The sequence below is a fragment of the Podarcis gaigeae genome, assembly GCF_964106915.1.
Source record: "Podarcis gaigeae genome assembly, chromosome: 17".
Classification (NCBI taxonomy): domain Eukaryota; kingdom Metazoa; phylum Chordata; class Lepidosauria; order Squamata; family Lacertidae; genus Podarcis; species Podarcis gaigeae.
In genome coordinates, this window is record NC_139694.1 from 3,994,401 (window position 1) to 4,022,080 (window position 27,680).

Here is a 27,680-nt window from a genome sequence, read left to right on the forward strand (position 1 = left end):
ATGTCAGGGAGTGAGTGAGTGATGGGGGGGGGGAGATTGTTGTGGGTTGGCTGGAAGAGCCAGGGAAGGAGATGAGGGTAAGGTAGTGACTATTATGGGATGCTCAGGGCAGGGACACAGTGCCTGTGGGAGGAAAGTGGAGGGAGGAGGAGGGGGGGGAGCAAGGAGAGAATGTGATTATTATGGGATACCTCGGTGGGGGGAAGGGTGGCTACTGTGGTATGTATGAGTAAGGGCGAGTATTATGGGATGTTTCCGCATGGTGTGTGTGTTGGGGGGGGGAGCGGATTACTGGACGGTGCCCCGCAAGGACTATTATGGGATGCTTCGCTGGGGGTGGGGGGAGGGCGATTATTATGGGATGCAGGGCTGGGCTCCCGAGTTTTGTGGACAGGGGAGTATTATGGGATGGCTCGGTCGAGGGGTGGCCTGTGTGTGTGTGTGTTACTGAGGTGACGGGGGTGGGACCCGTCGCCAAGGCGCCGTGGTGGTGGCGGCCGTGGGGGGGGGGGCCGGGCAAGGGAGCGGGATTATTATGGGATGGAGGCGGGAGCGCTGAGGAGGGGAGGGGCTTGGCTGGGGCTTTTTTTTTCCCCTTTAAGAGGCGGCGCTGGAGCCGGAGCCATTTTCCCTTCAGCGGCGTCGAGAAATAAGAAGCCGGGGCGCCCGGAGTCGGGTGAGGGCGGGAGAGGGGCAGGAGCCCAGAGAAGGGGCGGGGGGGGGCTTTTTTGTGGGGTGGGGGGGAGAAGGATATTGGGGTCTGGGGGGGGGGACGAGGTAGGAGAGGCGGCGGCTTTCCCGGCTGCACCGCCGCCCTGCAACCCGGGCGACCCGCCGCCGCCTGAGGGAAGCGGAGCTGCCCCCCCCTCGCCAAACGCCCCCTTTCTCTCCTCCCCCCTCACAGAACTCCCCACAGCCTCTCACGGTGGGGGGGGGAGAAGGGGGTGGGGTGCCCTCGTCTTTCTTGGGGGGCGGGCTGGAGAATATTAGCCCCCCCCAGACACGTGTTAGGGGGGTGCCTTGTATGTGGGGATATTATCTCTTCAGTTTTACCCCCCCCAACCCATGGCAAGAGGAAATCCCCCCCCCGTCCCAAACCTCGACCTTCCTTGCCATAGCGTTCCCCCCCCCCACTCAACCTTCAATAACTGCTCTTCTCAGCCAGCCCCAAAATAAATGTTTTGGTTTGGGTCTTTTTTATTTTATTTTATTTTCCCCCAGCCCCCCCCCCCCCAGTTTGGGTCTTTTCCTCTCCCCCCCCCCCAATATCTAGGAGGAGTGGGACGGGTCCGACAAGTTTCTCAGCTTCCCTCAAGCCGCCTTTTTGTTTTACAGCCTGGTCCAAAACTTTAATTTCCTTAGCCTGTTTATGTCAGAAGGAAAAGGGGGAGTTAAGCTTTTTATTTTATTTTTTTAAAATCCCAACTGCCTATCAGGGGACGCCAGGACGTCCATTCTCGGCCAGAGAAGAATGAGTGGGCTTTGTAAAAATCAAAATAAAAAACCAGCCCCACATTTCTTATAGCATTTCCATTGCGCGTCTTCTAGTGAGTGGGCGTTTTTTTCCCCTTCTTTTTTTATTTGTCCAGGAGCTGAAACAAACTCTCTGGGTGGTGGTGGTGGTGGCTTTGAATTATTGGTAGCTTTGACCACAGAGGCGCCACCAAGAGGCATTTCTTGACCCATGGGAGGTGGGTTGCTCAAGGCTTTTGTTTCGCACCCCCAGGTTTTGTCTGCCCAAAATACAGGTGGAACCAAACTGGGAAACCCCAAGTCGGTGCTGCCTGTCAGGATCCTCATAATAATGAGACTGTGACTCGGATTAATTTGGCATTGGCCTGAAGGCCTTCTGAGATGAGGGCTTGGACCAAGCTGCTACCTAGTTGTCTGGCCCTCCCTCTGCCACCTTTCTCCAGAGATCCAGAGGCTGTCTTTTGGCTGTTTCTTATAAAAAGGCTGCGACTTTTAAGCTTTCTTTTCCTTCTCTCTCCCTATAGCCCGTTGCTGGCCTTAGCAGTAAGGAGGCGCCGAGATAGCAGGAGATAGCAGGAGCTTCTTGAGCCCTCGGATTGTCCTCCGAAACAGAGGACATGGCGTCGGGTATAGGATCTCCATCGCCATGCTCTGCGGGCAGCGACGAGGAGGAGATGGAGATCCTGCTGAACAACAGCATCCATCAACACCAAGGTACACATATCAGCTAGCAGAAGAGCGTTGACTCCTTCGTTTTGGGGCTGCTATGGTGGCTTTTTCTTGAACTAAGGAACAAAAAGAGTTCTCTCCTGTTTTGCATGCTTTAGACCAGTAATGACAAGGTCATGTTCTTCCTGCTTAATCCATGCTCTTGCTTAATGGGTTTTGGCGGGGGGCAGGGAGGCATCTTGTCCTGTGTTTCTGATAATTCTGCTACATAGACATGATGGGATAACTTGATAGTTTGGATCGGAGGCTGAGGGAAATTTTTAAAAATTGTTCTGAACTTCTTTTCACCCGGGCTGCAAGATTTATCATTGACTGCTATAGCTGCTAATGTTTTAGATGTCTCATTTGGTTGCCTCTTTCCATGGCTTCCTGCTGAGTCCTCCTCCTGCTGCCTGGAGAGGGCTTCCTGTAGACCCCGTTCAATCATTCTGAATACTCTGAATACGTAGCTTGTCACGCTAGCTTTGCTTTTGAATGAACATGAATGGTGGCTGCGAAAAGACATGGCTCAGGTGAAAGTTCTGTTTACTAGGAACTTCTGTGTGTGATAGAAAGTGTCTCATTCCTTGTTATTGCGTCCCTTTTCCTAAAGGTGTGATGGAATTCATTGTGGGGAGGGCTTGTGGGGGAGGGGGGAACCTTTCAAGTGGATTGACTGAAGTGAGGGTGGATGACAGGTTCTTATGCACATTTCAAGCTGCTTTGAAGGGAAATACGAAGTGGAAGGCTTTCCTTTCTCTTGCCCACTTGAGAGCTCAACTATGTCTTGTGTCCAAAATGATCTGTGCCCTGGGCTGTTGCATGACCCACTTTCCTCCCTAGCCACACCCTGTGAAGCCTACTTCACAGCTGCTCACCTGCATTTTGGGTTGAATGTGGCCTGCACCATGTGGCAGGGACATGGGAGCAGTGCATTTCGTTGTGTATCTTCTTCCCTTGGTACCTTTCAGAAGAATTGTAGTTGAGCTCAGTTGTATGGAGTGGCCACCTATTGATTTGGGTTGAGTGCAAGAATATCCCTAGGAACAGGGTGAAGGTCTCCTGGCCTCTGAAGTGCTTTTAGTGCTTGGCCCAGCTGGGAGTTCAGGGGGGCAGACATGGATTGTGTGTTTTTGAGCTCACAGGCCAAAGAGGGAGTCAGCTCTCTTTTACCATTGCTGGATGCTAGAAGGCCTAGAGAGGTGCAGATGATGCTTGAGGAGCGGAGCCTGCCTGAAGTTCATGGGGAGGGAGAAGCACGGGAAAGTCTTGCTGAAGGAAAATACTTCTGGCACAGGATACATTTGCTGGTTTGGGAAAGCAGGGCTCCACCCTGTGCCGTTTCCCCTCTGCTCCTTGTCCTTTGGTTGCAGCAACTGCTGTGACCTGTAGCTTCCCCCCTCCTGCCCAGTGCCTGTGGTTAGGAGGCCATTTTCCCTTGGAGGGAGAGCTTGTGACTCTGGCTGCGTGTAATGGGCGGGGGTGGCTGCTGAGGGGGGAGGGGAGGGAGAATGGCTGGTTACTGTGGATCTTGTCACAAAGGAAGCTGCCGGCTGGCTGTGCCCCTCTGGGCTGTTGGGGGTTGGAGAACAGATGGGAGTGTGGTCTGTCGGGTTAAGGAGTGACATGTTTCTGTGTGTGTGTGTGTGTGTGTGTGTGTGTGTGTATGCGCGCTCGTGCTTGTGCATGCATGCGCGTGCACCCACATGAGAGGGGGAGAGGGAACGAGTTAAAGCTTGCATTTGCATAGCGAGGAGGTGATTTGTGAGTTGTGAGAGGGCTGGCACCTGAGTTAGCACCTGGTGATTGTTAGTACTCAGAACCTCCATTTCAGTCTAGGTAGGATGGGAGAGTTGAAGCAGCGTCCAGTTGAGTTTGCTGTTAGCTATGAAGGTTTCTTCAGGGGGATTTTGAGGAAAGTGGGAGAGAATGTTTGTTATACCCTGATCATTATCTAGCAGGTGTCTCTTCAGAAGTTCTTGCTTGCAGACTCATATTTTTCATTTGAAACAAAGTGGTAAGGGATGAAGGGGGCAGTGCTTTGCTTTTCGGTTGCATTAAAAACCAGTACTGTTCCTAGTCTGTATTTTGCTCTGGTGCTGGACTAAACAAATGTCTTCCATATGGAATAACTTCACTAAGCAAGAGGTAGAGGAAGATGCATGAAGACACTTAGTCTTTGCTGGTGCATTGGAAGAATCTTGAGGCAGGTGGCACCATCCTCATTCACTAGGTGAGACCTTAGATGGGTTGAATGCCCCTGGGCAAAGGACCCCCTCCCTCTCTTTGAGTTGCATTAGGTTTGTGAGGATACAGGAGGAAGCTAGTATAGGACGAGCTTCCAATTTCTTTCAATGAAGGCTCCCTGTATACAATTTTTGGGATGAGATCAGAGATGCCTTGTTCTCTTTAATCTGTTAACCCCAGTTTTGGGCTAGTACTTCAGTCTGCTGTTACTTCAGTGCAATAGCAGGAGGTTGAACACTGGAATCACACCCATGGGGAAAAGAATGGGGTAGTGAAAGGTAATTCAGAAATGGGCCCAGTTCAAAAAAAGAAGAAGTGAGGAGTGACCCTATTGCATATGGTCTAACTTGAGAGTGTGGCAAAGCAACAATGGACCAAGTACAAGTGGGGTGTAGTCTGTGGCAATGTGAAGGAACACCTAGGCATTGGAAAATGATTAGTTACCCCTGCTGCCTTCATAATTTCCCTCAGAGCCGGAAGAAGAGCCAGAGGAAGAACTCTTATCAGAGGCAGAACTGCCAAAAATCAAGAAGAAGAAGAAACCCAAGAAGCTGAAGGAACCTAAAGTGCCCAAGCTTAGTAAGCGCCAGAAAAAAGAGGTAAGAAATAGAGTAGGCCTTGTGGCTGAGAGGGGGGATGAGGGAGAGAAAAGCAGCTTAATGTACAGATGGGTCTGCATGTTGATTACATTACAGTTTTGCTTCCTTTTAGAAAGAATATTTTTTGGGTGCTGATTTATGTGCTTTAATTCTTCCCTCCCCCTCCAGCTTGGAGACAGTTCTGGTGAAGGAAATGAATTTGTGGAGGAGGAAGAGGAGGTGCTGCTGCGCTCCGACAGTGAGGGAAGTGACTATACCCCTGGGAAGAAGAAGAAGAAGAAACTTGGGGCTAAGAAGGAGAAGAAGAGCAAAGCCAAGCGCAAGGAGGAGGAAGAAGAAGAGGATGAAGATGATGACTCCAAGGTGAGAAGATCCAGAATGGCCCATTAAATCACATGAACACGTGATTCCACTGCTGCTATAGTGATTACCCTTGCTTATCTTACTTATTTTTGTACTTTAGGTTTGGGGGGGAAGGGGGGGCACAACACAAGGTGCTGCTAAAAGAGGGTGATGTTTTTCTTCTTGGGGGTCTGAGGGAATTCCCTGTCCTGCTTTTGTAGGGTAGGTGTGTGTGTCTTGGGTTCTTCTTCCTTTTGGCCCAGTCCTCTTTAATTTCCTGCTGATCCTGCCCTTTCTTTGACAAGCTTCCTGCTCATGGCAGGAAAGTGTCTCCTTGTTGAAACTAGTATCTTTTTAACTAGCAACTTTTCCCTGTCCCTTTCTCCAGGAACCTAAGTCTTCTGCCCAGCTTCTAGAGGATTGGGGCATGGAGGATATTGATCATGTTTTCACAGAGGAAGATTATCGCACTCTTACCAATTACAAGGCTTTTAGCCAATTTGTCAGGTGCGTCGTACAGTCTTTTCTTATCTTGAGAATGCAGGGCAAGAAAGACTTAATATTCTAGCAGATGATGTGATATTGAAGTGTATTATCTGTAAGTCTCTGGTTTAGTTTTTTTGTTGAATGGCAAATAGGCATGCTACTTTTTCTGTGCCTTGACACCTCATCTAAAGCAGGGGATAATACTACTTGGCTTACAAGGCAGTTGTAAGAATTATTGAGATAATTTATGTGAATTTCTATGAATGTTTTTATGTAGAAAATGCTATATAAATTATCACAGTGTTCCAGGCTTGGGCACTTGGTGTTACAGAATTGTTGGATTACTGTAGGAAATAGGTTAGGCTGCAATCCTAATCCTCATTGGATTCATTATGGCTTACTTCTGAATAGGCATGTTTAGATTTGCATGTTAACTATTACCCATAGAAGGATGGAAGACAAAACTGGAAAGCCTAAGTAATTAGTCTCAAAAATCTTCGGTTTGTGGCAGAGTTGGGGACTTAGGAACATACCTAGCTTTTCTAGGAATACTTGAACATGTTCTTCTCCCATATGTTAGTTGGCTTCAGGGGCAATGGGAGGGGCTAACAGTCTTAAGAATAGGTTGTAAAGTTTGAGCTTCCCAAAGTCCAGACCATCCAGCAGTGCTCTTTTTTTTTTTCTTCCCAAAGTCCAGACCATCCAGCAGTGCTCTTTTTTTTTTCTTCCCCCATGTAGGCCACTTATTGCTGCTAAGAATCCCAAAATTGCTGTCTCAAAAATGATGATGGTGCTTGGGGCCAAGTGGAGAGAGTTTAGCACAAACAACCCCTTTAAAGGGAGCTCTGGGGCATCTGTGGCAGCTGCGGCAGCTGCGGCTGTGGCTGTGGTGGAGAGCATGGTGGCTAACGTGGATACAGTTGTTCCTCAGCCCCCAGTTGAAGTCCCGCTTCGGAAGGCTAAGACCAAGGAAGGCAAAGGTGAGGTGATCATATGGGGACTGTTGCGATGATGAGTGGGGGGGGTAGGGGTTCATAAGCTCTGTACCTTCTTCTAGCAACTTTGATCAACTGTATTGCAGGGCACCCATTAATTCACTTCTGGAAATCTCTCATAAGATTTTACATTTCCCTTTAAAGCACAGCTCAGCTGGGATCTAGGTACCACTTAATAATGGGGTGATGACGGTCTGTTTTCTAGGTCCCAATGCCCGAAAAAAACCCAAGGCTAGTCCTCGTGTTCCTGAGATCAAAAAACCCAAAACCAAGAAGGTGGCACCCTTGAAAATCAAGCTGGGAGGATTTGGCTCCAAGCGTAAAAGATCATCTGTGAGTTTTTCTTTTTCTGGTAAGAGGGTGGGAATTTTCTCTTGGCCACATTGTCTCTTGCAGGATATGGGTGTGTGGGTTTGTGTGGGGCAGCCTCAATAGCACTGGGTCACAAAGTCAGTTTTCATATTCCTTTACAGTATTTATTTATTTTTGTACCTCCAGAGTGAGGATGATGACTTGGATGTTGAGTCAGACTTTGATGATGCAAGCATCAACAGCTACTCTGTGTCAGATGGCTCTACCAGTCGCAGCAGCCGCAGCCGCAAGAAACTAAAAGCAGGAAAGAGGAAAAAGAAAGGTACCGAGCTCTGCTTGGCTCATACGGGAGCTGTGTGGAAAGTGTGTGCTCAGGGGCAGGGATTTCATGATTGCAAGTGTCTGGAGGGTGGTTGGGGACCATTGGTATAAAATATTTGCTATTGCGTACCTAGGGAAGAAGTCAAACTCTGCAGACTTAAAAGATTGAGGGATTTTCAACGGGACAAGACACACTGTGAGGAAAACTTAAAGTTTGTGTTACGTCTTTTTATGGTACACCCAAAGCCATTTTCCTGCTCTCTGACCCTTGGGATACAATAGTGATATCCAGGCTGTGCTCTCTAAATAATAAATCTTTGCTATCTAGATACTGCTCTGTGGCACGAGGTTGGAGTATCCTCCTTGTTGCTTGAACCTGCTGCTTGCTTAATTGTTTAAAAGCTTTCTTCACCACCTTGCTCTGCTAGGAGAAGAGGATTCTGCTGCAACCGTTGATGGCTACGAAACGGACCACCAGGACTACTGTGAGGTGTGCCAACAGGGGGGAGAGATCATCCTGTGTGACACTTGCCCTCGTGCCTATCACATGGTTTGTCTGGATCCAGATATGGAGAAAGCGCCAGAGGGCAAGTGGAGTTGCCCGCACTGTGTGAGTTTTGGGTTCTATGACGCAGCTAGAGGCCTGGGAATGCAGGGGGGTTAGGAAGACCGCTTGAGGGACTTCGAGCATCTTGGTCTAACGGATTCCCTCCCCTATAGGAGAAAGAGGGTATCCAATGGGAGGCTAAAGAAGATAATTCTGAGGGTGAAGAGACCATGGAGGATGCTGTGGGAGATGCAGAGGAGGAGGATGATCACCACATGGAGTTCTGCCGTGTCTGCAAAGATGGAGGAGAGCTGCTCTGCTGCGATGCCTGCCCTTCTTCTTACCACATCCACTGTTTGAATCCACCTTTGCCAGAGATTCCGAACGGAGAATGGCTTTGTCCGCGTTGTACTGTGAGTTCCTGTGCTCTTCCACAAATGGGAAATACAAGCTGAGTTTGTGGGAGTCCCCTGAGTGAGATAGCATTTGAATCAAGATGGCTCACGCTGAAATCCTGCTCTGAAAAGCATTTGAGTACATTTTTGGATCCTACTCTCCAGGCAGATTAATTTTTTTGTGGTTAAAAAGTGAGCTAGCACTATGTTCATCTGCTGCAATAGGAATCAGTTTTTGCCAAGTATTTAAAAACAAAGTTAGGTCCTTGTGTGTAAAGGGAGAGTCTAGATTAGCATCTTGTGATAGGTCCAGGGTCTGGGTTCAATGGTTGACCCATAAATATTAGAAACAACATAACAACCAGTAAGCTTGTAATACTCCCTCCATAAATGTATGAGGGTCTTTCTCTTACAGAATCGTAAAATTGTAGAGTTCAGTACCAGCAAGACACTACCTTCAGCATTGCCTCCTGGACTCTGGCCAAAATGTTCTTTATAGGAAGCCTCACGTGTCTTTTAGCCGAAGCATCTTCATCTGTTATGTCTAGGTTGTATTCCCACGCCTGGTGCAATCCACCTGCATTTCCCATCTTGCAGCCAATCTACAATTTATAAAGAAAATAATTGGAACCTTTGTAGCTCAGTCAGTAGGACAGGAGACTCTTGTTGTCACAGTCATGTGTTCAAGCCCCATGTTGGGCAAAGTATTCCTGCAATGCATATGTCTGGGGAAACCAGATGACCTTTGTGGTCCCTTACAGGTCTATGATTCTAAATATGAAGCAGATTGGATACAATGCTGTTCAAAAGCTGTGGTGGGGACTGATTTCTAATGCCATGCTCCATCTTCTCCAGTGTCCATCTCTGAAGGGTAAGGTGCAGAAGATCTTGACTTGGAAGTGGGGACAGCCCCCACCAGCCACGCCAGTGCCACGACCGGCTGATGCAGACCCAAATGCACCTTCTCCGAAGCCCCTGGAGGGAAGACCCGAGCGACAGTTCTTTGTCAAGTGGCAGGGCATGTCCTACTGGCATTGTTCTTGGGTGTCTGAACTACAGGTAAGCAAAAGGCATCTTTACTAGAAGCAGAGCAAAGAAATTTGCTTACCCCATGTCAGGATGGTGTGTAACTGCATCTCTTTGTATCTCAGCTGGAGCTGCATTGCCAGGTACTGTTTCGCAATTACCAGCGTAAAAATGATATGGATGAACCTCCTGCAGGAGATTTTATGGGAGAAGAAGAGAAGAGCCGTAAGCGTAAGAACAAGGACCCAAAGTTTGCAGAGATGGAGGAGCGTTTTTACCGTTATGGAATCAAGCCAGAATGGATGATGATCCATCGGATTCTCAACCACAGGTGAGGAAAGAGGTTGAGATTGCCTCAGTCTCTGAAACATGAATGGTTGAACATTCCTGAGTTGAAAGCGACCCTAAAAGGTCCTGAAACACTCAAAAAGGAGAAATTCAATTCCAATTGTCTCTAGCCAAATGAATGTAAAGTCACACCTTACTTTATATATTGTCTTTCCACACTCACACAAACATGTAAAGAATAATATAAAAGCAGCAACGCCAATCAAGATAAAATCAGTAAGAACCAAGAAATCCTAACACACAATTCAGCCTCCTTTTCTGTGCCTCCTCTGGTTCCCTTCATTAACTGTATTTTTTTGGGGGGGGGGCGAAACAGGAACAATATATGCAGTTTTCATCCTTTACTACTTTACATAGACTGATACTCATTTAATCTCTCTCTCCTTTAGCATTGATAAGAAGGGGAATGTTCACTACCTTATCAAATGGAGGGATCTACCATATGACCAGGCTTCTTGGGAGAATGAGGAGGCAGAGGTACAGGATTATGATATCTACAAGGCGGCATACTGGAACCACAGGTGAGCATGGATTTCATTCTTTGATAAGTGGGTCAGATGAGAGAAAAGCCCAGCTGGGTTGGTAATGTGAATTGAAGCATAGCTATCCTAAGATCTTTGTAGCTTTCTCTCTGAAAGGAGAAGGATACTCTACTCAGCCCTGGGGTGCTTCATTTGGAAGAGTTTCTTCTTCTTTCCATCTGCTGTGTTGGAAGTACAGAGTTTATACGACCTGTGTGCCTCTTTTCTTATACAGGGAATTGATGAGGGGTGAAGAAGGAAGACCTGGAAAAAAGATAAAGAAAGTGAAGTTGCGGAAATTAGAGAGGCCCCCAGAAACTCCAACAGTGGATGTGAGTTAATGGCTTTGAGGGGTGTGGGAGGGAGACGCAAGAAGGGGAAAGGACATGGTGGTTCTGCCGTTGTATGTTCACGGTCGGAGACAGCGTGTTCTGTAGCTGGAGCGAAAACTATGTATCTATAATGCTTTTGATCACCAAAGCAATCCTTTGTAATTTTTATGCATTCTGTGGAATCTTGGTCCTGGACCAGTTTTGATGGCGTTAAGTTGCAGAAGCATAGGAGCCAACTGCTAGGGAATGAGGTCTCTTCGCCCCACCCCAAATACAATATTTGAGCCCCCCTCCCAAGTTGATGGGCAGTGCCACTCAAATGGTGTGTGCTGTGTCTTGTGATCGATTATTTTATTCAGGTTGGCACCCCGAGAGTAGCTCAGGCCAAAGACAGTGAGGTGGAGCAGTTTTGCCTTTTTTTGCCATGGGTGGAAGAGGGATAAATGCAGGCGCACAACCTTCTGTAAAGAGGGAATATACTGCTGTACAAAGTAAAGTAATATTCACCAGAGCAAAGGATCTTGTCTACTGAGCTACCATCCTCTGCTTCTACTAATTTTTTTGTGTAGTATCGGAAGTCCCCTAGGTGCTATACTAGGGTCTCCATATTTCAAAGAGCAAAAACCTGGACACTCACCCACCACCATAGGGGCACCCCATCACCACCAATACACATCTCTATCAGGCGCAGAGAGAGAGAGACAGACTAGATGGAAGGGAGGGAGAGAGAGAGAGGGTGCAATGTTGGAGGGAACCGGGGAGGGAGGCAGCAGGCGTGAGCCAGTCCCGCGCTGAGAAAGAAATTTTGCCGAGTTCCGAAAATTCCCCCTGCACACCCATTTTCAGGAGTGGGATCCTGGATATGTCTGGGGAAACCAGGATGTATGGCAGTCCTATGCTATACAGAACTCACACCATTCTTGCCTGGGGAAATTACTCTTGACTTTTCAAAGGAAGCAACAAGCTTCCTTTTTGCATTGTGTTCCTCCCTTAGTTCTTGCCTGCTTTGCCCATATCCTGTTCTTCCCAAACAATTTTCACTAGTAGAGGTTTGAATAAAGTATAGGTTACCTTTCAGCATGAAACAGTATGCATGTATGAGGTACATAGCTTAAAAGCTGCACAAAGCTGGTGTGTGAGTGGCCTGTTTTAATGTTTATTCATACATTGAGCACGTAGAACCCTGCTTAGATAAGGTGTTGTTGTTTTTAAATTTTAAACATGTGCCATGCAGTCAGTTTAAAACTTACTGTTGAGCCCTAGGCTGAGATATTACATGTTATCCAATTGGGCAAGACTCAGCTTTCTCTAATAGCAGCAATGGCAGAAACTGAACATTTTCGATTGCTTTTCTCCATCTCTGCAGCCAACCGTGAAGTATGATAGACAGCCTGATTACTTGGATGTGACTGGAGGAACCCTGCATCCTTATCAGCTTGAGGGTCTGAACTGGCTGCGTTTCTCTTGGGCTCAGGGCACAGACACCATTCTGGCAGATGAAATGGGTCTGGGAAAGACTGTCCAGACAGCTGTGTTTCTGTATTCTCTTTACAAAGAGGTGAGGTTCCAGAAGACCTTGACATGCACACATATATATCATTATTCCGGAAGTCTGTTTCCTGCTGTCTTAACATCAGATTTATCTGATTGTAGGGACACTCTAAAGGACCTTTCTTGGTGAGCGCTCCATTGTCCACCATCATCAACTGGGAGAGAGAATTTGAGATGTGGGCCCCAGACATGTATGTGGTGACTTACGTGGGGGACAAAGACAGCCGGGCCATTATCCGTGAAAATGAATTTTCCTTTGAAGATAATGCTATTCGTGGGGGAAAGAAGGCCTTCAAGATGAAGGTATTACAGCAAACTAATTGGAGTTAGTGCCTCTCTTGAGAACTCTGTAATGTTGCAGGTTCCTGTGTGAAGCACTGAATGCCAAGTAATTTCAAATGATGGAAAGCTGGGTTTTTGTGAGTGTGGGTCTGGCCTGTGGTTATACCTTTCCTGCTATTTGTTTCCCTAATGTGCAACTTCTGATCCTTGCAGAAAGAGGCATCTGTGAAATTCCATGTATTGCTCACTTCTTATGAATTGATCACTATTGATATGGCCATTCTAGGCTCCATTGACTGGGCCTGCCTTGTAGTGGATGAAGCGCACAGACTGAAGAATAACCAGTCAAAGGTAGGAATAAATTTATCTTGGATCTGTAAACTCTTTATTCCTTTCCCCATGTTTTATGACTCTGATTAGAGGGGCTTGCCAAGATTAGACACTGCTCTCTCTTTCTAAACTCAATATTAACAAACTTTTCAGAAGACTTGTCACAAGCAGCATTTTTACACTGTGTATATATATGTGTGTGCACCCATGTATGAGGAAGCTATTAACCCTCAAGAACTGCTTTTGTGTTTGCTGTGCAGCAGCTCCTAATTTTGTGCACTATGATTAAGGATTGTTCTTGTTTTAAAAGAGGGATGAACAGTGCTTTATTTGAACATGCTTGTTTTGTTTTTTTAAAAAAACTTAATGTTAATCTCATTTGTTATTTTCTGTGTTGTACTGGAACAGTCTGATGCTCCTCAGGCTGGCCTCTGCATAGTCCTTTAATTGTTGATAGGTTATTGTAGTTTTACAAAAGCTGAGAACTTGCTTGGAGATTACACGATCGGTGTCTAGTCGCCTTCTGTGCAGATCTGTATGTTTGGAAATACGTTGTGAATTTGTCTGACTTTCTATCTTTCCTTTTCTTGCTGTGCCCTTCACACCTCCTTCAGTTTTTCCGGGTGTTGAATGGCTACTCTCTTCAGCACAAGCTGCTACTCACAGGGACACCCCTGCAGAACAATTTGGAGGAGCTTTTCCACTTGCTTAATTTCTTGACGCCAGAAAGATTTCAGTAAGTCCTGCAGTGTGCACTCAAGCACAGCTTACCTGTTGGGTTGCTGTTCCCATGTTTCTTGTTGTTGTTTTTTAATTTCTCCTGACTGTCTGTCTGACTTCCCTCATAGCAACCTAGAAGGCTTCCTGGAAGAGTTTGCAGACATTGCCAAGGAGGATCAGATCAAAAAACTTCACGATATGCTGGGCCCACACATGCTGAGGCGCCTCAAGGCTGATGTCTTCAAGAACATGCCTTCTAAGACAGAGCTTATTGTCAGAGTGGAATTAAGTCCTATGCAGAAGTGAGTGTGGGAAGATAGTCCTTTACTCCTTTAGCGAAGTATCTTGACATTAACAAGGTTTAGCCTATGCTTCAGGGTCCTGGAATTCTAATATGCTCACTTTCCTGTTCTTGGTTTGTCTCTCATGCTGATCGGCTGCATAAAGTAGACTTGTACGGCTGCTTTTCTCAGTACAAGGGGGGAGAATGGGAGGGGAGCTGTGCTTCAACAGATAGTTCTGAGGTAGAAGCGAAGTGTTTGCAGCAGACCTAAGAAATAAGTAATCAGCAATGTGAATATTCATATTTTTACAGAAAGTACTACAAATATATCCTGACAAGGAACTTTGAAGCACTGAATGCCCGGGGTGGTGGCAACCAAGTTTCTCTACTCAATGTGGTTATGGATCTGAAGAAATGCTGCAATCATCCCTATCTCTTTCCTGTAGCTGCCATGGTAGGTTCTGTCTCCCAGAATTTCCCTTTCAAGTGCTCTATACACTTTGCTCTTAAATGTCTAAGCACTGGGGAATGGGCCTGTTGTTTTATCTCCCCTTTCCTGCTTAAACCTTCATCCTGATCTTAAATGTTGTCATATGTATTGGTTTTATGAAGCACAACTATCATTTGAGGGCATGGTTGTGAGCAGCAGTTGCCACATCATTAGCTTTTGAATGTAGTAATTGGAGGGAAGTTTATAACTTGATGATCATCTCAAAAGACTGAGAATTGGCACAGAGCAGGAAATTTATTAAGTAATAGGCCATCTGTTTCTTGCTATGCTGCCTTTTGTATGGAAATAATAGGGCAGCTGCAAAAAAATAGGGAGAATTGCTAGAGAGGCATAGGTAAGAAAAATGAAGTGGAAGGAATACATGATAAGACTGCTGGAGTCCCTACAGGGTAAGCTGTTTGACACTTGTGAATCATTAATGGCCAGGACCAACAATTTGAAGAATACTTTCCCTCCCTTCTTCACCCACCTTTTCAATTTTTCATGCAGGAAGCACCAAAGATGCCCAACGGCATGTATGATGGTAGTGCCCTAATCCGGGCCTCTGGGAAGCTGCTTCTGCTCCAGAAGATGTTGAAGAACCTCAAGGAGGGAGGTCACAGGGTGCTGATCTTCTCTCAGGTAACCAAGAGCTATTGTGTATTGGGGAAATTTTTCCAGATGGTGATAGGTTAGCTGAATGCATTTTGTGCATTTTTACTCCAACTCATTTCTTTGTCTTTCCCCCCCTAAAGATGACTAAAATGTTGGATCTGTTGGAAGACTTCTTGGAACACGAAGGATACAAGTATGAGAGAATTGATGGTGGGATCACAGGAAATATGCGTCAGGAAGCCATTGATCGCTTCAACGGTATGTTATGAGACAGAGTACATAATGGCAGGCACAGTTACCCTTAGCAGGAACCAGGGATCCCCTCTCATACTTTGCTAAAAATGTCAATTCACCCTTTACAACTACTAGCAGGGCAGCTGTGTTACTCTTTGAGCTGACACAAGACCTCTTTGCTGTAACAGGCTAACACATTTGTTAGCATATAAGCGTTCATGGACTACAGTTCACCACCACCTGATAAAGCATACTGTAGTCCATGAAAGCTTACACCATAACAAATCGATTAGCCTTTAAGGTAACACAGGATTCTTTGTGATTACGCTTTATAGTATCCCTGCTCTATTTGGAGAATGGTGAAAATGAAGGTCTGGATGATCCAAGTATGCGATAATCTGACAGTATCTCGTCTCATTTATCTCTAGCTCCTGGTGCTCCACAGTTCTGTTTTCTGCTTTCCACCAGAGCTGGGGGGCTTGGCATCAACCTTGCCACTGCTGACACCGTGATAATCTATGACTCTGACTGGAATCCACACAATGATATTCAGGTGAGTTTGAGCAGCAAAATAAAAATCTCCCCCCCCCCCCACCCTCCATTGCAACAGTGAGGAGGAATCTGGAAGCAGCCAGTTGCATTTCAGAGTATAGCTTACTGTGGTTAATTTCAGCTATGGCTAGTGAAAACAGCTAGTTCCTAAACTGACTTGAAACTGGTTTGTTTCAACTAACCATACTTAAGAGTTACCGCAGTTTGTCAGCAGCAAGGCCACCTGCTCTCGATTGTAAACACGGCCTTCCCCTTCCAGAACACCCAAGTTGAAGGTAAATCAAGGGCTGTATTCTGGTACGTTCCATGAGTGTATAAAAGCCAACCATTGGGAGCAACGGGCATGATCATTGCCCAGGAGTGTGGCAGGACATGGTGTTTCATAGAATTGTAGAGTTGGAAGGGACCCTGAGGATCATCTAGTCCAACCCCCTGCAATGTAGGAAGATGCAGCTGTCCCATATGGGGATTGAACCTGCAATCTCAGCGTTTTCAGCACCACGCTCTAACCAACTGAGCTATCCGGGTTCAAATAAGGGATAAAAAGAATGCAAGTATAAAGGAAGGTGCAAGGGGATCTTTTTTTGATATGGCTAGAGACCGGGGAGGAATAATAATAAGGAATTGAAGTTCTACAAAGGCTAGGAAGCGGGAAAGCTGAGCAGAATATGCTGTATATAGCTTGGGGTTGACTTTAATTCTGTTAGAAGAGTCAACTGGGAAACCGTGTGATGATAGAATCCTGAGCTTTTTTGAAAGTATTCTGAAGTAAAAGCACCCTCTAATGGTCCCCATTAAAAGGAAGAAAAAATTACAAGGGGGTTGGATGGCTATGCCATCTGGGTTTAGTGTAAAGCGAAAGTAAAACCTTTCAGACTCCTGCTATTCTACAGGAGGTGTGAAAGCCCAAAGCTTGCCTAGGATCATTCTTGTAATGCTAGGCTGTGGTTTGAAATGGCTTGGAAGGCATACTAATGTGGCAGTGGGCAAAGGGATAGGACTGCTTTAGGAAGGCAAGGAAATGGAGGGACCCAAAGACAGCAAAAGGGGGTTTAATGAATGAAGACTGAAAGAGTACCCTTTTCTCTCTGTTAGGCCTTCAGCCGTGCTCACAGAATTGGACAAAACAGGAAGGTGATGATATATCGCTTTGTCACACGAGCATCTGTGGAAGAACGGATCACGCAAGTGGCCAAGAAGAAAATGATGTTGACCCATTTGGTTGTGAGGCCAGGGTTAGGCTCCAAGACTGGTTCTATGTCTAAACAGGAACTGGATGACATCCTCAAGTTTGGTACTGAAGAGCTTTTCAAAGACGAAGCCACGGAAAGTGGCAAGAATCTACGTAATGTGACACAATGTGAGTGAAGTGATTAACTTTCCTTTAGTTAGAGCTTTTGCTCTGTCCCCTTTCAGCTATCCAACAACTCCTTGATTACAGCAAGACTGTCCTCCTCCCCCTCCTCCAGGTGATATCAAGGAAAACGAGGACGGCAGTGTCATCCATTATGACGATAAGGCAATTGAACGCCTACTGGACCGGAACCAGGATGAGACGGAGGATGCTGAGCTTCAGGGCATGAATGAGTACCTGAGCTCCTTCAAGGTGGCCCAGTATGTGGTGCGTGAAGAGGAAATGGGGGTAAGTGGAAATTGACCGCCTGCTTTCTGATTCATTTATTTCTTGGTGCAAAGGCATTTACTGCTGATGGCTAGAGGATGGAATTCTGGAGCAAGCGTGGGTTTGAAGCTTCAATCCTAAACCTCCTTACTAGGGTGAAAGCTTTACTTGAAGGCATTGGGATTTCTGAGTAAGTATGCTCAGAATTGCCTCTTCACGTTTCTAACTTTCCTATGTTAGGAGGAAGAGGAGGTTGAACGGGAGATTATCAAACAAGAGGAGTCTGTGGATCCAGACTACTGGGAAAAGCTGCTTCGTCACCATTATGAGCAGCAGCAGGAAGACCTGGCCAGGAATCTGGGGAAGGGCAAACGTATCCGCAAGCAGGTCAACTACAACGATGGCTCGCAGGAAGACCGAGGTAGTTGTGCGTGCGTGAGATAGGAGGAAGTGGCTTTATAAAAACAATGGTTGGGTTTTTCCCAGGCAACTGACTTTGGGCCTTCTGTTTATTTTCCAGATTGGCAAGATGACCAGTCAGATAATCAGTCTGATTACTCTGTAGCCTCTGAGGAAGGAGATGAAGATTTTGATGAGAGGTCGGAAGGTATGTTGAGGCGTTGTGCATTTGGACTCTTTGATTCTGGGAAAAACGCAATATGCTGTGAGCTACAGTGGTGTAGTGGAGTAGAGCATCAGGGCACAACTAGAGACCACCCACTTGGCCATGAAGCTCTCTGGGTGACCTTTGACCAATTGTGACCTCTCAGCCTCACAAACTTTAGAGGGCTGCTGGGATTTAATAATTGTTAGGGTGCGTTGAGAAACATCCTGCCTTGAGCTCCTTATAGGAAAGGCCAGGTATAAATTGAATAAGCGAAACAGATTGGAAGCTCTTTATATGATTGCTATGCTTTTCCTTTGCATACCAAACTCTATCTGATTCAATATAGTGTCTTAAACTGGTACTTCTCCCTTTTTTCTGTCTTGCCAGCTGCTCGCCGGCCTAGTCGGAAAGGCCTGAGGAATGACAAAGACAAACCCCTACCCCCACTCCTTGCTCGTGTGGGAGGCAACATTGAGGTAATTCTTAAGAGTTTTATACTCGTGAAATTCTGAGAGTTATACTGAGGGTTTGGCGTAGAAATCTTCCAAATTAACAAAATCAGATCCTTTGTGGAAGACTTTAGCCTCTATGCTTGGGGGGCTGCTGGTGCTGCATCTAAGCTTTCTCTCTCTCTCTCTCTCTCTCTCTCTCTCTCTCTCTCTCTCTCCTGTTCAGGTTCTGGGCTTCAATGCTCGCCAGCGGAAGGCCTTCCTCAATGCCATCATGCGCTATGGGATGCCACCTCAGGATGCCTTTACCACCCAGTGGCTGGTGCGGGACCTCCGTGGGAAGTCAGAAAAGGAGTTTAAGTGAGTCTGGCGTGCTGGTTGGAGGAGGCATAACTTGTAATGCCCAAGAAAGAGTGGAATTAGGGGAACAAACTTTGCTTTGCCATGTCTGGGCTGGGGAGTGATGGAATTTGACAAACAGTCTCTGGAAACCAAGCTAGTTTGAGTGGAATAAGGGAGATTGCTGGTCGAGAACTTGCACACACTTTAATTGTGAGTCTTGTGGGGAATTGCTTGCATCGAGGGTTTATGCAGTCATGATGCTACCAGTCTTTTTAACGCTCCCTTCCCTCCTTCAGGGCCTACGTCTCTCTCTTCATGCGCCACCTGTGTGAGCCAGGAGCGGACGGTGCAGAAACGTTTGCTGATGGTGTCCCACGCGAGGGCCTGTCCCGACAGCACGTCCTCACACGAATAGGGGTCATGTCTCTCATACGCAAGAAGGTGGGTATTAAAACAAACTTTTTAGAGACCTCTAGATGGCCCTTAGCCTCTTATATGCATTGGATGGACTAACTGGTGATCCCTTTTGCCTCCCAATTTCTATTTTTGGAGTTCAGAAGGACACTGATGCATTTCTTTGTTTCTGACTTGGAACGACTAAAATGTGTTTTCCATGTTCCCATCCCATTAGGTGCAAGAGTTTGAGCATGTGAATGGACGCTGGAGTATGCCAGAGCTAGCAGAGATAGAAGAGAACAAGAAGCTTTTGCAGCCCAGTTCACCTTCCCCCAAGACCCCAACTCCCTCTACGCCAGGAGACACACAGCCTAATACCCCTGCCCCTGTTCCTCCACCTGGTGAGAGCCCTGCGTTTTTGTTTTTGTTAAAAGAGCCCCGTCCAGCCTTCAATGCTGCTCCTCTTTCCGCCTGCGACAGAGGACCTGGGGCGGACGTAGATCAAACCAACTCTTAATTTAGGAGGGCTTCCTGGAGCTGAGGCTAACCCTCAAAGGCACAAGAGGACATTGCTGTGGATTGTCTGCATGGGAGGAGGGTCATTCCAGGGGATCAGAGTATAGAGACTTTCTGAGTCCCAAGTGGTGTGTGCTGAAAGCTTCTGCTTTCTCCCCTACTGCTTTATAGAGGAGGTAGTGAAAGTAGAAGAGGGGGTCACTACCAAGGATCAAGGGGAGCCCACAGAACCTGAGAAGGAGACTAGTCCCACTGCTGCTGCTGCTGCTTCCACTGCTGAGAATGAAGCCCCGGTTGAGGTGAGCTTCAAGGGTTTTCTTCATGTTGTTGCTAAATAACTGCATTTCTTCTTCTGATCTTTAGAATACTCTGCTGATGACTGAGGTTCTTCAGCTTTCAAATGCTGTTATCCCCTGGCCCTATTGTCTTTGGGAGACGGGGAGGGAAATGTGGCTTTTAATCAGTTATTCCTCTGCACCTACTGCAGGATTCTGAAGAGAGACATCTATTTTGAAAGATAAATGCTTTGTTTTTAAAAATGCAAAACTCCATAAAGCAGTGAACAGTGTCCATGGCTGGGAGAGAGCCGTTTGTTATTGTGGCTGAATGTGCTGTGAAACCTGACCACAGAGTTGGTATATGTTCTTACACTCCACTGGGTATGATTCTTACCCCCACCCCCCTTCTTTCTTTCTCTTGCCCACTCAGCAGGCTCCTCCTGCAACAGAGACCCCCGCACAGGAGGCGAAATCCCCTGTGAATGCTGTGGAAACCGAAGAGAAGAAACCAGAAGAAGTAGAAGTGAAAGAGGAGCCAATGGAAACGGAAAGCAAAGGTATGGCTGTTAATTCATAGAAGCATGTGCAAGACAAATGGCATTCCAGAGCATGGGGGGCTCTCTGGTGTTGATGTCAAGGAGAGTTCACAGGGTTACCAAGATTAACCTGGTTGGGACTGAATTAGCCACTGCTTAAATCAGGATGGATGCATTCAATTCTTAAAACCTTCCTCTCCTGCAGCTGACATAGAGAAGGTGGAAGAGAAGATGCCTGCGGAGTCAAACCCTGAGCCTCCAACAATTAACCTTGAGGAGAAAGGTGAGCATTCTAGGCATGGCTGGTATGGCCTTGGCTGTGCCTCCTGTCGCTGCGGAGATCCGGAGACTAACCAGCAAGTTCTTTTCCCCCCTAAACAGAGGAAAAGAAAGAAGACGACAAGAAGGATGTCGTGATGCTGCAGAACGGGGAGACACTTAAAGAGCCTTCTGAAGACCGGCACAAGAAAGCCATGAAGCAGCGGTTTATGTTCAACATTGCAGACGGAGGCTTCACTGGTACTGGCAGGCCGAGGGTGAAGGTGTTGACTGTGGGGAAGCGAGGTGTCACTCGGCTATGAGAAAATAATTTTCTGACATTGTTTCCTCTTGCAGAGTTGCACTCCCTGTGGCAAAATGAAGAGCGAGCAGCTACCGTTACCAAGAAGACCTATGAGATCTGGCACCGGCGCCATGACTACTGGCTCCTGGCAGGAATCATAAAGTATCCTTTCTCTAGCCCTAGACTTTGAGTGTGGCCCCGTGCAAAGGGCTTCGGTGGGTCCTAAGCTGCCATTGCAGCTTAGCCTGCTTTCGTCCACTGCATCTGCCGCTTACTATTCATATTCCATCCTTCTTCCAAGAAGATAAGCAGCACAGTACATTGAGTTACTTCACCTTAGCGTTGCAACATTTTTACTTGGTAGGTTAAGATAGGAGCAACTTCCCCACATTTTGCATGCTGTGGTTGTTTGACTGAACAGGATTTGAACCCGGCTCTCCCAGAATGAATGCATTCTGCATGTTGCAATAATACATACCAACATATGTATGTGCACTCAGTTGCTTGCATTAGGATACTGTACTGTTTGCCACTTAACTTCTGAAGGATTTTCAGGTTTCCTGCTTAGCTCTGCTGCAATTGCTGCTGTTTCTGTGTGATTCTCATCATCTATTAAGGCAATCTGCCTGCTCTGTCTGGCAAGCTCCACTTTGCCATTGTATAGTAGCTTCATCCAAACAGAGAACTGCTCTCTGGTGCAGGCAGGCTATGCTCCAGCAAATTTTGCAGCAGTGGTTTGGCAGGAAGAGTAGTAGGATGGAGAAAGCTGAGCTAAGGAGGTGAGCAGCTAGGAGGGTGATTGCATTAGCACCTGCTTCGTAAATCTGGGGCTATGGGAGCCTGGTACCTGACTTGCATCTTCTGAAAAATCTAGAGGACTTCTTCCTATTTAAAAAGGAACACTGTCTCAATACTGAATCTTAATGCCTCAAGATCCGCCTCCCCCCAAATGAAATAACCCAGCCCCTGTGATTATTATCTGAGGCTCCTCTTCATGTGCCTCCTCCAAGAGAGGTCTGGAGTGCAGCAATACGAGAATGGGCCTTTTCTGTTGTAGCTTCAGCTGTTCGTGGAATAATCTCTCCAGGGAAGCTCGCTTGGCACCTTTGTTACAGATTTTTAGGCATCAGGCAAAAACTTTCCTCTTCTCCCAGGCCTTTGGCTAATTAAAGAATCTGTGGCCTTATAAACTCCGGGTAGGGGGTTGTTTGTGTGGTATGTATTTTTTTGTTTTTATATTGTACACTGTCCTATGGTCTTCAGAGATGTAATAAATAATAATATCACCACTAAGACACTTGATGAGTGTTAAAAGCAATGGCAATTGCCGGAACAGTGCATTTCCAAAATTATTTTTTCTGAGCTTGGCCAACTTCAGCCACGGTTACGCTCGCTGGCAAGATATCCAGAACGATCCTCGTTACGCCATCCTCAATGAGCCTTTCAAGGGTGAAATGAACAGGGGCAACTTCCTAGAGATAAAGAACAAATTTTTGGCCAGGAGGTTTAAGGTGAGAAGCTATGAATTAAATGCTATATATCAGTGGTGGCTTGAGTTTTCTCCAATGAATGGAGACGGTCTCTCCCACAAACTCACACCAATATATATTTTACACAATATAAGTAAGCTTTTTTAAAATATGCGGGCCTGTTTGCCATAGCACCTTTCTTAAACAAACAAACAGAATACCTGTTGAGAGGCTGAGTGGCTTCATGCTATATGCACCTGGTACAATTGGAGCAACACACTGAACTATAGATCCCAGTAGCACAGTGGTAATTCTGCAGCTAGCATTTAGCTACATGTCTCTCCAAACTTGTGTATTCTGTTTCAGGTTATGTTGCAGATGTCAAAGGGGTGATTCTGCTGTTATCTTCTTGACCTAATTGTACCAGTGCAAGCCTGTACTATAGCTGGCATAGGCACCAGGGGTTGGTTCTTTGCATGCAGTATTAGCTACTGAACCCATGGTTTTGTTTTGGTTTCAAGAATAAATTGTGTGGCGGTACAAGATTGCATAAGCTATGCAACCATTCCTCATAGGCTTGCAATAAACTTTGTGGTGGTATGCCATTTCTGAGGGAGTTTAGCGTATGGATAGATTTCTCCTTATGGCAACACTATTGATCTTTCTAGTACTGTGCGTAAGCATGTCGAGACAAGAGTCAGCAATTGGCATAGACCCTGCAGAGGAAACTGCGTGGCTCAAGTGAGAAAAGACCTCCCTTGTTCTGGGAGGGAGCCTTGCAGCAGTTTGAAGAGCTGGACTCAGGATCCTGTGGTTTTTAAAATTCTTTTGCAGCTGCTGGAGCAGGCACTAGTGATCGAAGAACAGCTAAGGAGAGCTGCCTACCTGAACATGTCAGAAGATCCATCCCATCCCTCCATGGCCCTGAACACCCGTTTTGCTGAGGTGGAGTGCCTAGCTGAGAGCCACCAGCATCTATCCAAGGAGTCTATGGCTGGAAACAAACCAGCCAACGCGGTGCTTCACAAAGGTGAGGAGTCGGCAGGCAATCACATGGAGTGAGGGCAGATTTCTGTTGTGTGCCACTGGCCCCTTCCCCCCGCCCCACATCATCCCGCCTCCCTCCACCCCCCCAGTGCCTGTGTCTTTCTAAATGTGCAACTTCTCTTTCTCTTCTAGGGGAGGAGGGCAGCTAGTGTTGGGGGGAAAACCCTCCTCCAGGTTCAGAAGGCAAACTCCAATTTTAAAACGAGGAAGAGGGGCTTTAATTCCCTTAAATCCCCAAATGATTTTGGGTTTTGGGAGGCTCCAGCAGAACCTGGCTGTCTTGCAGTCACAAAGCAACGAAAAGCGAGATGACATAACTTTGCTGCAGGAAGCAGGAGATGGGTCAGGCTTTATAGGTCAGATCCCACTAGTTCTGAAGGGGAATGTTTTGGCCTGGCTAATGAGAACATGTTTGGGCTGGTGCCATCATATGATTGCAGCCGAACATTGCTGCACCACAGGCTGCTCTCCTTCACACCCATTACCCGACGGAGAGAATGCAATGGGAGGTAGTATAGCCTCCCTTCAACAAAAGGGCACAAAAACAGTTGTGGAATTACAGGAAGGCCCAGGTAACAACCCCCAAGGAAGGCCCCCTACTGCAGAGCCCACTCTCTGGGAAAGATGCTTCCATTGCCTGAGGCAACCATCCTTTTTCTTCCCTCCTCCCCATTAAAGGGGAGACCATTCCCCCCAACACACACACCTTTATGCAGTGGATCAGTGTGTTTCTTCTGCCTCTTACTAAAAAGAAATGCACTCTTGAGAGAGTGTTTAGGAGCAGGAATCCCTCATTCCATGGTAGACGTGATAGTACTCATTTTTCTCATACCTGCTCCAGGGGCAGAAGTGCACTCCCTGAAGAGGTAGAAGGTGCAGTACATCTTGGGAGCACATCTGCTCTAGGTCATTATTTTATTATTGCCCATGGGGATAGGTACTATTTACATGGCCAGAAAGCTGCTGAAGACATCCCACAAGAGTGGACTCTTTCCCAAGTTGGACCCCCCTACAATGATCTTGCTTCCAAGGCAGTGCTCTTCTGAAGCAGATGAGTTGTTGATAGACCAGCAGAACTACAAGTCTGGATCTCCCCTGTCAGAAATGTGGGCTTCCTCAGCTATGACGCTAAGATAATCTTGCACGGAGTTCATTATCACTAGCACCACCTTTTCACGAGTCTCTGTGATGCTAGATAAGGAGAGATAAATGCTGCCTTCAGTGGGAGTGTCTCTTGGTGATTCATCTTTGGACACTTACATAACTAGGTAACAGATTCATGGCCTCCAAAAGGGCTGCCTTGAAGAACTCTGTTGCTAAGGTGTAAATTCAAAGTCTAAGGCCTCTGGAGGCAGTCTTTAGGAGAAAGTAAAGCTTCATAGTGCACAAATCGATCTTCCAAACCACGTTGTTGTTATTTTTATGTCTTAAAATGGGCATCAAGTCCATATTGCAACAATAGCAGATCTAAAGAAATCCAAAACGGGTTGCAGCTCTTGAAAGAAGTCCAAACTTAGGCTATCTATTGTGCCCCACCCCTTTTCCTGCAAGAGCCTGATGGCTGGAAGCCACCTGAAGGAATTCATGGACATCTGAACAACCATCACCAATGGATAATGAAATTAATCTCCAGAAGCTATGCTTTAAGATTCACCAAGATGCCAAGACACAGATTTTAGGGAGGAACTCCTATATATCCAACAGTACCTTCAAAACGTCACTGGATTTCCAAAGTGCTGGAAATCAAGGCCAAAAACCCGTTCCTGTCTCAGAAAGGGGAAATGGTTTTCTTTTTTTACACTCCTGAAGAAAAATGGTGAAACACACTGACTATGCTGGATACTAAAGCATGGCAAGCAGTTCCTGGACAAGTTTCATATGCTCTTTCTTTGTCTGAGGCCATGTATCCCTGCTCAGTGTCATCCTGGCCTACCTTCACATCCTTAAGAGCAGACATGCAGGTGCTTTCGTTTCAGCTGCAGGAACCAATAATAGCAAATTTTATGCCAAACCCTTTTGGTCTTCATCGGGATCCCAGTGGTCTTAAAGTGGAAGGATGACCTACTTATCTGTTCTCCATCTCTCTGGCATTGTCCCCAAGGTGTGGCAACGACCGTCTCAACACTACAAAGACGTTGATTCTTAATCAGCTGCGTGAAAATCTCATTAGATTGATCTTTTGCTTCTCAACTAGGGAATGTGAATATCCTCATAGATTGAATCTCTCTCCAAGTAGGAAGACTTCTGCAAGCATGCTAGTAACACTCCTCCACTACTGTCCCAAATCACATCTCCGCTGTCTGCCCAAGCCCTCGGGGACCAATTTCATACACCTCTTAACTCCTGTGGGTAGGGTTTTGCTACAGACCTTTGTTTGTCATGGAATACATGTGATGCCTGCAGGACTTTTGAGTACTCCATAGACAACACGCTGTCCATTAAGTAGTAGAGGTCTTACCTGTCTCAACCAAGAATACTTCATAGGGCAAGAAAGTGCCTACAGCTTCCTTGGCATAGTGGAAAGTGTCAACCTAGCGAACTCTTCAGCAACTTGCAGGTTTGCAAGACTGTTTTTGCTCCTTCTGTAAAGGGGTACCGTTTCCTCTCCATCCTTCAGGGAGAGCTCTCCTCTTAAGAGAGATGAAAAATTACCACATGGGTTTCGATGCCTGACTTTACCAGACACTGTTAAGACACATTTGGACTAAGTTGAGATGGTCTTTGGGTGCTAGATTTCCATATATGGCTGCATACCCTCTGGAAGTGACAGTGTACAGTAGTTGCCAGTTTCCAGACAGGTACTTCTCTTTTTAGCAACCTAATTCTACCTGCCCTCTCCACCCCCACCCCAAGGTTGAGAAAAGGAAATTCTGTACTTCCCTGTGAATTTCTGTTCTCCTCAAGGAAAAGAGGGCAGCTAGGTCCATTCTGCGGTGCTTTTCCACCTTGTAGGCTCCCAAATGCAACAATAGGGGAGGATTGCTTCTGAGATGACTGGAGCCACCCCTTATGTCGTGCGCTCTCCATATAGATGTAGAGAACTGTTCCAGATTTCAGCTGTTGGTTATATAGCTAGTTTCTAGTTGGGCCTAGGTGCATTCTCAGTGTGGGAGTAGTTGGGGAGGGGGTTGTCCTGCCTCCTTGAACCCAAAATTGGAGCCTGCCTTCCTGGCCCTAGAAGAGAGGCTTTCCCCAAAGACTAGCTGCCCCCCTCCCCTTACGGAGACCAAATTCACAGGTAAGTCTAGAATTTCCTTTTTTCTTCCAGTGCTGAAGCAGCTGGAGGAGTTGCTGAGCGACATGAAGGCCGATGTGACGCGGCTGCCCGCCACAATTGCCCGCATTCCTCCAGTGGCTGTGCGTCTCCAGATGTCGGAGCGCAACATCCTCAGCCGCTTGGCAAACCGTAGCAGTGAGCCTCCTCCGCCACCGCCGCCCCAGCAGGTAAGCATCCGGACCTGCTCCCTTTCCCCTTCCACCCTAACCCTGGCCACGAACCGGAGGGAGGGGGCCCTTGGCGACTGCCCCAGGTTGGGTGGGTTCTGCAGGAAATACACAGCACTTAAGAAGCTCTTGTTCCTCTCTTTTTTTTTCCTGCCCTAGGTGGCTCAGCAGCAGTGAAACGCTTGCCCAGTGCTGACAACCCAGTGATTCAGCTGAAGTGACAAACACACACCCTTGTTTGAATTCTGACCCCCTTCCTCCCCCTCTGCCTGGCACTCCTGATCAGATGAGGTCCTCCCTGCATGGGGGATGTGGCTGGTGAGAGAAGGAAGTGCAATTCTCCATAAGCTGCCAGTTGCACTTGGATTGCACTTGGGTGTGATAAGAGGACATTGGACGGACTCTGTACATAGTGACTGCTGGAGGCTGCAGCGCCACATGTGTTACACAGACTTGGCTGCGACGCGCATCACCTTGGCCCACACTTCCTTGATTTTAATTTTATTTTGAGTTTGTTTACCAAGACGAGTGCAAGCAAAAGTCAGGACAGACACAGCTACCTCCATCAAGATCCTTTTAATACAAAAACTGACTGGACTTGTCCTCTGAAACAGCTGGAAAAAAGACAAAAAAAATCTTGATAAAAGTTGAAAATAAAGGTTTCCTTGTATTTTATTTGGCTCTGTCAAAGTATTTGGGAGCTG

General features: G+C 46.7%; 1 protein-coding gene across 7 annotated transcripts; it reads left to right on the top strand.

Moving 5' to 3' along the window:
* Positions 1-27,651, top strand: CHD4 (chromodomain helicase DNA binding protein 4). Of its 7 annotated transcripts, none has more exons than XM_083718216.1 (40): positions 1-77; positions 1,998-2,187; positions 4,900-5,027; positions 5,196-5,390; positions 5,758-5,876; positions 6,594-6,835; positions 7,056-7,183; positions 7,349-7,484; positions 7,912-8,093; positions 8,204-8,443; positions 9,281-9,484; positions 9,577-9,782; positions 10,189-10,320; positions 10,556-10,652; positions 12,019-12,210; positions 12,306-12,506; positions 12,699-12,836; positions 13,430-13,551; positions 13,664-13,837; positions 14,131-14,272; positions 14,819-14,950; positions 15,064-15,181; positions 15,586-15,710; positions 16,805-17,069; positions 17,179-17,351; positions 17,571-17,754; positions 17,851-17,937; positions 18,325-18,413; positions 18,613-18,746; positions 19,025-19,169; positions 19,360-19,525; positions 19,812-19,939; positions 20,349-20,475; positions 20,660-20,737; positions 20,836-20,973; positions 21,070-21,178; positions 22,395-22,527; positions 23,320-23,515; positions 26,801-26,976; positions 27,136-27,651. In XM_083718216.1, exons 2-40 carry the CDS (start codon positions 2,091-2,093, stop codon positions 27,151-27,153), a joined length of 5,796 nt encoding a protein of 1,931 aa, XP_083574342.1. In that variant the 5' UTR covers positions 1-77; positions 1,998-2,090; the 3' UTR covers positions 27,154-27,651. The 7 variants fall into 7 exon arrangements, with proteins under 7 accessions (XP_083574342.1, XP_083574347.1, XP_083574344.1 ...); XM_083718221.1 differs by having other exon boundaries at positions 11-77; positions 17,571-17,751; positions 20,352-20,475; XM_083718218.1 differs by having other exon boundaries at positions 22-77; positions 17,571-17,751.
* Positions 27,652-27,680: the final 29 nt, after the last annotated feature.

Coding starts and splice junctions, on each gene's coding strand:
- CHD4 (XM_083718216.1), top strand. CDS start 2,091: ATGGCGTCGGGTATAGGATCTCCATCGCCATGCTCTGCGGGCAGCGAC. Junction 12,837..13,429: donor TGAAGAATAACCAGTCAAAG/GTAGGAATAAAT, acceptor CACCTCCTTCAG/TTTTTCCGGGTGTTGAATGG. Junction 22,528..23,319: donor TTTTGGCCAGGAGGTTTAAG/GTGAGAAGCTAT, acceptor ATTCTTTTGCAG/CTGCTGGAGCAGGCACTAGT.